At 47.3% G+C, this 12,682-nt stretch overlaps 1 protein-coding gene across 1 annotated transcript; it reads right to left on the minus strand.

The window, feature by feature from the left end:
- Positions 1-538: 538 nt before the first annotated feature.
- Positions 539-11,510, minus strand: LOC101156156. The gene is made up of 10 exons (XM_011473796.3): positions 11,121-11,510; positions 8,830-8,916; positions 8,693-8,751; positions 7,896-8,613; positions 7,589-7,819; positions 7,227-7,394; positions 7,063-7,161; positions 6,731-6,859; positions 973-1,045; positions 539-897 (listed from the first exon to the last, which is right to left on the minus strand). The coding sequence occupies exons 1-10, from the start codon at positions 11,230-11,232 to the stop codon at positions 678-680; spliced, it is 1,896 nt and encodes a 631-aa protein (XP_011472098.1). The 5' UTR covers positions 11,233-11,510; the 3' UTR covers positions 539-677.
- Positions 11,511-12,682: the final 1,172 nt, after the last annotated feature.

Below are 12,682 nucleotides of genomic sequence, written 5' to 3' on the forward strand. Positions count from 1 at the left end.
AGATGGTCTGAATCAGATTGAGGTAAAAGGCTTCCAGTAGGGGAAAGAGTTCATGTTCGACAGTAAGAACTGTAACGGTCTAATGAACCCGTTTCTTCTCATCTTCAGACTTGTACTTTCACACTGCAGCCAGTGGGGGGAGCAGCACGTGCGTGTGAACTCGCTCCATGTTCAGTTTCTGCTGGACAGCCTTCACTGAAGGGGGTCACACTTGTTCACATCCCTTTCATGTTCTCGTGTCTTCATGCAGCTGCAGAAGGAGGAGTCTCAGCGGCCGGACCGTTGTGAGTCTGAGCGCGCTCATGTCTGCGCACGCTCTGGTGTGTGCGCTAACGTCTGTGTTCACGTGTGTCACGTGAAGGTTATGGAGCAGACCGTGAAGCTGGCAGCTCCTTCACAGCTTCAAGCTAAACTAACAAAACTGTAAATGAATGCAAGTCCTGCCTGTGATGGAAGCACGTTTTCAGCTTTAGGTCAGTTTCAGCTCGTTTCTGGTTGTTTTTGCACAGGACTGTGCTGAGAGAAACGGAGAACATCCTCAGGTGAGGGGAGTCTGCTTTAATAAAAGATTCAAACATCTGACTGGTGTTGGCTCTTTGATTTTTGATCGGCTGATCTTCTGTGATCAGCTGAAGATTCTAACTGTGAATCCACAAACTTTATAAGTCTCCCTTTGATTACATGTTGCCCACATGGTCCGCCATCATAAGCCAGGAGCTCCAGGCTATATCCTGCAGGAGTGTGAGTGGGCGGAGCTTCAGTATAGCTGCCTTCCAGGTGTCTGGGTCACGGTCTGCTGGGTTTTTCCTGAGATCCAGGATGAGTCCAGGCAGAGAATGACAGGCCTTCAGTCGGTCTGCAAACTGCAGCAGCTCAGCAGGCTGAATAAAGTTAAAGCTAAAGACAGAAGCAATGTTTCAGGAAGCATATTAATTCCAGAAGCTGGGATAATGGAGGGAAAAGTTCACTCACCTGATGTCAAGTAGCTTCAGAGAGCTCAGCGTGGGTCCAGAGAACAGTTCTGCCAGGACGCGCACCGATCCAGCTGTGAACAGAAAGTGATGTGAGCACTTCCTGCGCTGAAATCTAAGTTTGCTAGAAGCTGAAACTTTGAGTTAAGATAAGAGGCTAAAACAGATCTGAGAAGCCAAAAAACAAACTCAACTGCTGAGACACAAAAGAGAAAACTGAAAATAATCCTACAGGCCAAATTGAGTGAAAAGCCTAGAACTTATATGAGATCCTGAAACCAAACCGATGATCTGAAATCAAACCCTGTGACTGAAACCAAACTGAAAGAGCTAAAACCTGTTTTGCTTTTAAGTAGTTCCCTTTAGATGTCACCATCTAAATTCTATCTAACCCTCTCCTCTGAATCTCCCTCCCTTAAACCAACCATCCTCAAGTCCTCCTCTACATCCATGAACCTCCTCTTTGGTCTTCCTCTAGACCAGTGTTTTTCAACCTTTTTTGAGCCACGGCACACTTTAACCTTGCCAAAAATCCCGCGGCACACCGTGCCCCCCCCCCCCCAAAAAAAGCAGAAACTCATAGTCTGTTTTGATCTACAGCCCCCCCCCCACACACACACACAATCTGACGTGCATTTTTGTGATAATTGTGGCAGAAAAAGCAGGAAGTTGCAGATGTTTTTTCTAAAAGATGTAATAAAAGTTAAGTTACATACAAACTGTATGTTCGTTGTGGTTTCAATCCGTGTAACAAGGACGACTCATTGTACGCTAAGGCGCTGTCCCTTTAAGCCAATGCATCATGGGAGATGTAGTGTGAATACGGCGAGAAAACGGCAGAAACACTTGCGTCTCTGAGTTTCATGGTTTTGTTCACTTGTTCCACGGTCTGATACCGGATTCTGTGGAAAGCTACACCGCTAAAGACGAGCTTTAGCTGGTGTTTTTGTTGGAAATGAGTGAGTTATGAGCTAAATTGGAACAAGGAAGTTTAGACTTTAAACACTTCTGATTGGTCAGGCTGATGACATGTGATTAAGCCTTCAAGAATGATTGGTGGAGTCGTGGAGACAGTAAAAGCTGCGGGACTTTTCAGAAAACAGTTATAGCTGCAGGTAAATCACGGTGCCGTCATTCTTATCAAAATGTCTTTAATAGAATCAAATAAACACAAAGAAATAAGTATTTTATGATCTTTCATATTCCTAACTACTCAGTGTTTTATCAGGACCTGTTTGGATGAACAAAGAGCTGATTTCCTGGAGATGGTTAATGTTTTTAGATCAGTTAATGAGGGCAATTTTCCACGGCACACTTGACCATCTCAAGATTCAAGATTCAAGATTCAAGAGGTTTTTATTGCCATATTCTGTGTAGCTACACAGAGTAGGAATTTGTTTCGGTGCAAATGTGCAACATAAAACAGAAGAACAGTAAGCAACAAAATTTTTACACAATGGACATAACAAAAAATATAAATAGAGTCAGTAGTGCAAGGAGTGTCAAAACAGTGCAACTGAGAATGTTCAAGGTGCAGGTAGTGGGCTGGTGACTGGTTGGACATTGACGTGAAATTTAGGGGGGGGGGTTACAGGGCGTTTAAGAGTCTGACTGCAGAGGGAAAGAAACTGTTCTTGTGTCTGGAGGTTCTGGTCCTGATGGACCTTAGCCTCCTGCCTGAAGGGAGTAGTTTCAGTAGGGAATGTCCAGGGTGGGAAGGGTCGGCAGCTATCCGGCCTGCACGTCCCCGGGTTCTGGAGACATATAGTTCCTGGACAGATGGGAGGCTGCAGCCGATCACCTTCTCTGCTGAGCGCACAATACGCTGTAGCCTGTTAATGTCTCTGGTTGTGGCACTAGTGTACCACACGGTGATGGAGGAGGTGAGGATGGACTCAATGATGGCCGTGTAGAACTGCACCATCATCTGGGCCGGCAGCCGGGCTTTCTTCAATTGCCGCAGGAAATACATCCTCTGCTGGGCCTTTTTGAGGAGAGAGCAAATGGACGGCTCCCACTTGAGGTCCTGCGTGATGGTGGTGCCGAGGAAACAGACAGAGTCCACAATGGTGATGGGAGAGTCTGTCAGGATGAGAGGGGGTGAGGGGGCTGTGACTCTCCTGAAGTCCACCATCATCTCCACTGTCTTCTGAGTGTTCAGCTCCAGGTTGTTGATGCTGCACCACGACACCAGCCGGTCCACCTCCCTCCTATAGGCAGACTCATCATCATTAGAGATGAGTCCGATGAGGGTGGTGTCATCTGCAAACTTGATCAGTTTGACAGAGTCATGGCTGGAGGTGCAGCAGTTAGTGTACAGGGAGAAGAGTAGAGGGGAAAGTACACAGCCCTGTGGAGTTCCTGTGCTGATAGATTGGGTGGTGGAGACATTCTTCCCCAGCCGCACACACTGCCTCCGGTCCATGAGGAAGTCAGTAATCCACCTACAGGTTGAGTCAGGCACGTTGAGCTGGAGGAGCTTTTCCTGGAGCAGAGAGGGGAGGATGGTATTGAACGCAGAGCTGAAGTCCACAAACAGGATCCTAGCATAGGTTCCCGGGGAGTCCAGATGCTGCAGGATGAAGTGGAGGGCCAGGTTGATAGCGTCGTCTACAGACCTGTTGGCTCTGTAGGCGAACTGCAGAGGGTCCAGGAGGGGGGAGGTGAAGGATTTGAGGTGGGGGAGGACCAGACGCTCGAATGACTTCATGACTACAGACGTAAGTGCCACAGGCCTGTAGTCATTGAGGCCAGTTATGCGGGGCTTCTTGGGGACAGGGATGATGGTGGACAGTTTGAAGCAGGCTGGGACGTGGCAGGCCTCCAGGGAGGTGTTGAAAATGTCTGTGAAGACCGCTGCCAGTTCGCCTGCGCAGTGTTTCAGGGTGGCAGGCGAGATGCCGTCCGGACACGGAGCCTTCCGTGGGTTTTGCTTCCGGAAAAGCTTAAGCACCTCCTCTTCTGTCACTGAGAGGACAGTGGTGGGGGAGAGGTGGTCTGGGGGGGTCATACTGTCCTCAGTGATAGTGGTGGGGGAGGAAAGTGGCACCAGAGTTGTTGAGGAAACCTGTTCAGTGAGGGGGGAGGAGGAGGGTTGTGGGACCTCAAACCTGGCATAAAAGGTGTTAAGCCTCTCAGCCAGTTGTAGGTCGTCAGCAGCATGTTGGGCTCTGGGCTTGTAGTTCGTGATTTGCCTAAGCCCTCTCCAAACAGAGGTGACGTCGTTGACAGAGAATTGGTCTTCCAGGCGTTTATTGTACCGAGCTCTCGCCTGTTCCACCTCCTTTGAGAACTGGTACTTAGCAGCCTTATAGCTCTCTTTATCTTTTGCTATGTAGGCTGCTTCTTTCTCCTTCCTCAGCTGTCTCAGTCTGGGTGTGAACCAGGGTTTATCATTGTTATAAGTAACCCTGGTTTTTGTTGGGATGATGCTGTCCTCACAAAACTGGATGTATGACGTCACAGTGTCTGTGTAATCATCCAAACTGTCTGTGGCAGCTCTAAACACATCCCAGTCCGTTGTGTCCAGACACGTGCGAAGCTCCTCCACAGCCTCGCTGGTCCACATCTTGGAAGTCCTCACTGTTGGTTTGGAGAGCTTCAGCTTTTGTCTGTATGCGGGGATGAGGTGAATCAGGCCGTGGTCCGAGAAGCCCAGAGCCGCGCGGGCCACGGCTCTGTAAGCCCCGCTGACTGTTGTGTAGCAGTGATCCAGCGTGTTCTGCTCTCTTGTTGGGCATTTGACAAACTGTTTGTATCTAGGGAGCTCCTTGCTCAGATTCCCTTTATTAAAATCCCCGAGGATAATGATTAAAGAGTCCGGAAAAGTTCGTTCCACACAGAGAATCTGCTCCGCGAGCGCGCGCTGGGCCTCATGCACGTCCGCGCTCGGCGGGATGTAAACAGCGGCCAGAATGAATGAAGCAAACTCGCGTGGGGAGTAGAATGGTTTGCAGTTAGTGAAGATGTATTCCACCGAAGGAGAACAGTGCGTGGAGATTACAGTCACATCCGAACACCAGGCGTTGTTGATGTAAAAGCAGACACCTCCACCTCTGGACTTTCCTCCCGAGAAGCCCCGATGTCTGTCCGCGCGGAGAAGCTGGAATCCCTCCAAATGAAGCGCGCAGTCCGGGATCTGCTCATTGAGCCACGTCTCCGTGAAGCACAGGGCACAAGAGGAAGAAAAGTCCCTGTTCCGACGCATCAGCAGTGCCAGTTCATCCATTTTGTTGCTGAGTGAGCGAACGTTGGAGAGGAAGATTCCAGGTAAGGGCGAACGTGCGCCCCTTCTCCGGAGACGCACGAGCACTCCCGCGCGCTTCCCTCTCCTCCGGCGTCTCACTTTTGCTCTTAAAAAGTGGACTAAATCTGCCGCAGCTGCCAAAAAAACCGGTAGTAAATCTGACGGAGTTGAAGTTCTGATGGTAAGAAGCTCTTCACGGGTGTAAGAGCACGCTGACACACGATTTACGAACAATAACAATAACGCAGAGCACACTAGCACCAGGGCGACCATCCTCGGCGCCATCTTGGTGAGGATAACCATATCTCCCACGGCACACTAGTGTGCCGCGGCACACTGGTTGAAAAACACTGCTCTAGACCTCTTTTCTGGTAGCTCCAACCTCAGCATCCGTTTATCAACATCACCACTGTTCCTCCTCTGAATGTGTCCAAACCATCTCCACCCGCTTTCCTGCATTTATCTCCAGAACATCTACCATGATCTGTTCCTCTGATGGATTCATTCCTGATCCATCCTGGTCTCTCCCAAAGATAATCTCATCATCTTCATCTCTGCTACCTCCAGCTCTGCCTCCTGTCTCTGAATCAGTCTCCAAACCAACAACATGGCTTCTCTCACTGCAGTCTTCTACACCTTTCATTTCATTCTTGATGACACTCTTTAGTCACACATCACACCTGAAACCTTCCTCCACCTGTTCCATCCTGCTTGCACATGGCTCTTCACCTCTTTCCCTCACTCTGTTGTTCTGGACTATTGACCAGAACAACAGCCCCCCCCCTCTTCCCCTCTGCTCCTGTAACTTCACTGTTCCACTTGAGTTCCTCTCATTTACACACAGATAACACAGAGTCTTGCTGCAGCTGATGTTTATTCTTCCAGAGCAAACCTCCACCTAGATGTTCCTCCACCTGCTCCCTGCTTCTCACTATACATCCCAATGTCATCTGCAAACATCATGATCCACAGAGATTCCTGATAAACTCACCTGTCACTCTGTCCATCACCACAGAAACAAGAAGCTGATCCTTGGTGTAGTCAAACCTCCATCTTGAACTCCTCTGTCACACCAACAGTACATCTCACCACTGTCTTCCAGCTCTCATTAATGTCCAACATATCCAACGTTTTTCTCTGTCTCTAGACTTTCTTATCCAAACCACAGCTCCTCTCTCTGGATCATGTCAAAGACTTTCTGTAGATCTACAAAGACATGGTGCAGCTCCTTCTGACCTTCTACAGGAACATTAAAACATTTTTTGCATGCACATTGACTTATTAGCTTAATTCCTCTGAAGTTTCCACAACTCTGCACGTCTCCCTTCTTCTAAAAAAGGGACATCAGAACATTTCTCCTCCATTCCTCAGACATCCTCTAACTATGTACAAGGTCTTGTTAAACCGTTCAGTCAGAAATTCTTCTGTCGGCCCTCCTAAACTCTTCCATTTAGAGTCAAGGTTAGAGAGGTTAAAACTGAACAGAGAAGCTGAAACTCAGCTGGAGGCTTACCCAGCCGGTTCCGAGCCAGTCTGAGCGTGTGCAGTGACGGCAGCGTTTTCAGAGTGTCCACTAGCATCTGCAGAGTCTGATCCTTGTTGGCGCTTCTCTCCAAAAGTCTGCAGTCGATTAGGCCGAGTTCTGACAGAAAGGATACCAGGTGAGAGTTTAAAAAAGATCCATCAAAATGCTGCTGGGAGGATCAGTACAATTAAAAGCTGTCATGGCAATAAAAGATTCAAGAAATCTGACTAAATTTGTGTTTTTAATCAATAAACCTCCTCTAAAGTCTGTGGGGGTCACACAGACTGAATGGGGCCCTCTTTGCTCAGAACCACTCCTACCTTCCAGCCTGCAGCCTCTCAGCAGCTCCAGGACTTCAGGCAGACAGTCGAACAGCTTCAGGTCTTTCAGGTGGAGCTTCCTCAGGCGGCTGTTGCACTCTGAAAGATCAGCAGGATCACGGCCAGAACGACCCGTCTGTGTTCTCCTCACCAGTTGATCTTACCTGTCAAGGTGGAGAGCAGCTGGTCCATACGGAGGGGCAGGGGCAGCCTGATCCCAGCCACACACAATGAGGTGAGATGTGGCAAGCGCCTCAGCACCGACATCAAAACGCTTATGTCTGAGCTCAGCTCGCTCACCTGGACCGTCAGCTCTTCCAGAGGAAGCTCCGCTAGAGACATGTGAGACAGAGGTCACCCCAAACTTCATTGTCAGCTGGAGACCCCCCCATCTGACTCGAAGCTTTCCTGCAGGTGAACATCTATCAGAAGAACCTTGATAATGTTCTTCACCATCAAACTAAAGGCCTTGATGCTTCTGCAAATCTGAAAATAAAAGTCCAGAAGGACCGGTGGAGTTGTGTACCTGGCAGCTGTGGCTCAGGAGTCTTGGGAGGAACCAGAGAGCCGGGAGGTCCCCGGACCGCAGCTTGGATGTCCACGTGCAGTGACCTCAGAGACGGGCTGGAGTCCAGCAGGACGGCTATGAGTTTAGCATCAGGGAGGGCACCCACGTTCAGCTGAGTAATGGGCGCGGCAGAAGAACGCTGGCGCAGTGCTGAGGCCAAGTCCAACATGTCCTCCTTCCTGAACGATGCTGCACAGCACATAGAATGGTTAGAACACTGCCTGTCCCCCCACCCCCCACCCCATCGCATTAGCAGCAGACGCACAGACGCTGTGGAGGGTCAGGGAACGAAGGCTGGAGAAGGTGGGGATGACCGACGTCAGGATCCTGAGAGATTCAGGTTTACATTGTTGGACCTCCAGATGATGGATCCTACCACGAGGACAGGCCTCCAACTGAGAACTACACAGAAACTTAGGCTCCAAAGGAAGGGTTGGGTCTCCGCAGCACCCCCCTTCCATGCTCACAGTCTCCATTTTTGACTGTTTGCAAGGTGGAGCATCTCCACACCGACTCTCTGAACGTCTGCCTTGAAGACATGGACCCGGCAGCCCCCCCCCTTGCTCAGGGTCCACTAGTTGGGACCCCCTCCCTTGGAGGAGCCTGGCCAGTATCGTGGGACAGTGGGAATAAACGACCAGCTCTGTTGCGACGCCGTGGTCCAGCAGGCGGTGAATGACGAACCACGTGGCCCAGGTCTTTGTCTCTGAGCGCCATGTGGGTTCAGAGACGCCCACCCTTTTGACACGCTCCTCAAGCATCTTCAGGAGGGGGCGCCACTCAGAAACCAGCCGCTCAATGTCTTTGCAGCCTTTTCCAACGATCAAATGGTCTGCAGACTTTGCTGAGGTATGAAGGAGCAGCGAGGGGTCCACGTTTGAGGCTGCGCGGGGGATGCTGCGGCCCGCAGAATAAAAAACAATCTGGAAAAGTAACCTCATGACCTCACGCTTGGCTGTCTCCTCTGAGGGGAAGTCCACGGCCTGAAACATCACAGCAGACACACGTCACATCGGTACACGCCCAACAAGACCCTACCGTGGAGGAAGCTGCAACACCTACATGGTTGAAGCCGCTCATTTCTCTCAGAATTGCAAGCCACGCAGAGTAAGTGGAGAGACCTGATGGAGGACAGAAGGAGACGTCAGCGTGTGCACGTCCAACAAACTTTAGCATTTACACTGAAGGCAAGCACAAACCTTTGTGGTTGAGGGAGGCCTGGATATCATCCAGCTGGCAGATGTTCAGGTGAGGAAGAAGATCTTGAAGAAGACCTGTGGGAAGATCTGTTAAAGAGACACGTTAGGAGGCTTGAGCATAGGAGTGGAAGTTGGAGTGGAACTTTTAGCAGTTGCATTATTGACACCAGCCTAAGACAATTAAATAATAATAATAATAATAATATCAATATTAATCTAGTTTTAACGATGGATTCAAATTCAGCAGCTTTTAACTCAGTTCTTTAGTAACTACAAACATCCTTTTTTTAGAACTGTCAATTAAAGAACAAAATTGATTGGTGTCAATAGTTGCAACATGATTATTTGGAAATTCACTCATACTGTGACATGAGTTTAAGAGAAAAGTATCAAGAGATTGATTCTGTGGTCCACTTGGTTTGTGGTGAAATACACATTTTTTGAAGAAGAAATTGTAAACGGTAAATAGTATGTACTTGTAGAGCGCTTTTCTACCTACAAGGCCCAAACTGCTTCGCAGTCACACACACACATTCACACACTGGTGGCGGCTACGCTGCCGAACACTGGCGCCAACCTTCCACCAGAGTCAAGGTGGGGTTCAGTGTCTTGCCCAAGGACACTTCGACACATTGGTGTGCAAGGCGGGAATCGAACCTGCAATCTAACGATCATGGCTCGACTGCCCTACCGCTGCATCACACCTGCCCAAAAATGGGTTGTTACTGTTCTTACTAATATTGTAAAAGCCCACTTGTAAGCTTAAATTTTATATTAAAACAAATTTGTAATCTTGAATTAAAATTAATTGTTAAATTAACAATGAGACGATTGAGGGTAAAAACAACAACAAATGTTTCGTTTTGTGGTTAAAGTGGTTTTATTTCATTTTATTTAAAGTTTTATTTACTCAGTACTGCCGTTAACCTGAATGTAAAAAATGACTTAGATGGTGTAAGATTCAATAGCAACTCCCCTTAATCACAACAACTAAACAGAGTTTAGCAGTATAAGATAATATGTGATTCAAACTTTTTACAGTTGTAAACAAAGCTTAAAAGGTCCAACATTTTACTAAAGTTATGCTCAGAATTTAAAATCTACTCCTGATGTTGAGGAGCACCATCTCTACTCTAAACTTTCCCTGGGTGACCTTAATGAGTCATTCGATTGCAATACTGTGGGTATCCCACCTGAAGGACCAAAACCAGATTACAGATCTTCTTTGTGTAATCCCCTAGCCCCATTGGGAGCTGACCCTCCTCTGAGCTGCTTCACATTCTGCCGCAAACCGCCCCAATGCATGCTGGAGGTCCTGGCTTGATGAAGCCAACAAGACATCATCATCTGCAAAGAGCAGAGGAAACCCTGTGGTCCGTAAACCAGACCCCCTCTGGCTCCTTGCTGTGCCTAGAAAATCTGTTTTTTCACTTTATTTTCTCCATCTTTTTCTTTCTTCATGCTTTTCTTAATTTTAGGATGAAAGCTTTTTCAACCCCATTTAGACTTCAGATTATGAACAGAACCGGTGATAAAGGACATCCCAGCTGCAGTCCAACATGCACTGGGAACAGGTCTGACTTACAGCTGGCTATGCAAAACCAAGCTCCCGCTAGAGTTCTACAGAGACCGGACAGCCTTCAGTAAGGCTCCCCGGACCCCATACTCACAGAGCATCCTCCACAGGACGTCACGGGGGACGCGGTCGACTGCCTTCTCCAAATTCATGAAACACATATGGACTGGATGAGCAGCTCCCACAAAACCTCCTCAATGCATTTCTTCCACCTCCCAACAATGTCCCCAGGGGAAGTCAACGCTCCCCACCTGCAGAAAACTGCTCCCCTCCTTGCAGCCAGAGGTTCCCAGCAGACCCTCACAATGTTTGGGCCTGCCAAGTCTGTCTGGCCTCCTGCCCCACCAGTGAATGCAATTCATCACCAGGTAGTGATCAGATGGCTGAAATGTAAATATACATCTTTTTTTAATCAATAATTGTATTTCTATTCATCCAGATAGTTACAGAGAGAGAGGTAAAATAACCAGATGTGGCTCTGGAGTCTCAGGTTGCAGAGTTCTGGTTTAGACTGACTTGTAAATGCAAAACAAACAACAAAGTTCTTAGTATCCATCCGTGATAAATACTTAAAATAAATAATTGACTTATTTTGTAACCCACTGTACATAAACGTTTTAAGTAGATCAATCATGGTGAGAGACAGGAAAATGTCTCAGAAAAAGGTAGTTGACGTTACAGAGCACACACTGTCTACGCATGCGCGAAGTCTTACCGAGAACAGCTGTGTTTGTTATCGCAGGAAAATGAAGCGCCACGGCCCGCAGACAGCACTCCTTGAGGCTCCACCGCTCCGGGTTTTCCGGCTTCCGAGCACACCTGAACATGGTTAGTTCACGTGCCACAGGTCCGCATCAACCGCGTGCTCTTGTCCGGGGATCACATGACACAAGCGCGCCCACTCGTGAACCTTCTTCGTAGAGGAGACCCATGAGGTGCTGGAGTTCTCCTATAACATGTTGTCGATGGTCGACACCTCGGTGAACATCACGAGTTCCTGCGGAGACTGCAGGAGCAGCAGGAGAGATTCAAACAAAAAAAGGAGACTCCGCCTTCCCTGCAACAATTTAAACGGCGGATGTGACGTCATCTTGAAGTTATAAACATTTATCGACTACAAACAATTAGATACATTAAAGTCCAACTGTTCAATTAACTATCTTTTTTGCAAACTGTACTGAAAGCAGAATTCTTTGGAAAAAGTGTTTAGAATTTATCAAAGAACATTTTTACCCCAACCTCTCTGACATTGGAACATATAATTTTTGGCTTTCATGGTAAAAATGTGGACTGAAAAAAAACAAAACATTATTAATCTTATTATATTTGGTTTATATTTGCTAAATTGTATATCCATATATGCAAATGCTCATCATCTTCTATTTCCTTCCCCATATTAATCAAACAAACTGAAATGCATCTCCATCTCCAAAAGCCTTAACCAGAAAGCTACATGAATGAAAGTTGTAGAGTCTTGAATGTTTCTGCGTAAAATGCATGTTATATGTATGCTCCCCTGGCGTATTTGAATTTTATTTTGTAAAATTGTGTTTTGTACTGTATTTACTTCCATTTTGTGTAATAAAGTTGTTTAAAAACAAACAAATAAGCGCTCTGTGTGCAGCCTAGAGCAGTTTAGTCAAAATGTGAACTAGAAAGACAGGTGGAGCACATATGTCTGCATCTTCACTCCCATCGACCTGCCAGAGGAACATTATGGCTAAAATCTGGCATTTTTTACATTTGTTCGTTTATGCTCATCAATATGCAATGTCTCATGTTTATTAAATAAACGTTTAAATGTCTTCAACCTTTTTGCTGCTATTATCACAAATCGCAAGTTATCCCTCAATCTAGTGACCGCGAAGGATTGTGGGGAAAATGGTCCTCTCAGAAAAGATGCTGGAGTGTTTCCCTCAGGTGAAGGTGTCGACCATGTTCCAGGTCACTCTGGACCGAGCCCAGGTGTGTCTGCTGTTACTTGTAGACCCCAACCGGTCAACACACAGTCAAGTGGCGAGGCGTTTTGACCATTCTAAACAAAAAACACGTTAAATTTACACCCAAAATCTGTTTTATCTACCAACAAAATACGTTAAAGCACTACATATATAAACAAATCCATTTGATTAAAAATGATCAATCACAAATCTTTAAACAATTTATAAATGGGCAAACTAGGTTCCACATCTTTCTCTGCCACTGGTGGCTGGATCCATCAAGAGCTTCAGCATAAAAGCCAGAGGCTCTTTGGATCAGGAAGTATCTAAGTAGGTT

The sequence above is a fragment of the Oryzias latipes genome, chromosome 4 (genome assembly GCF_002234675.1).
Source record: "Oryzias latipes chromosome 4, ASM223467v1".
NCBI lineage: Eukaryota > Metazoa > Chordata > Actinopteri > Beloniformes > Adrianichthyidae > Oryzias > Oryzias latipes.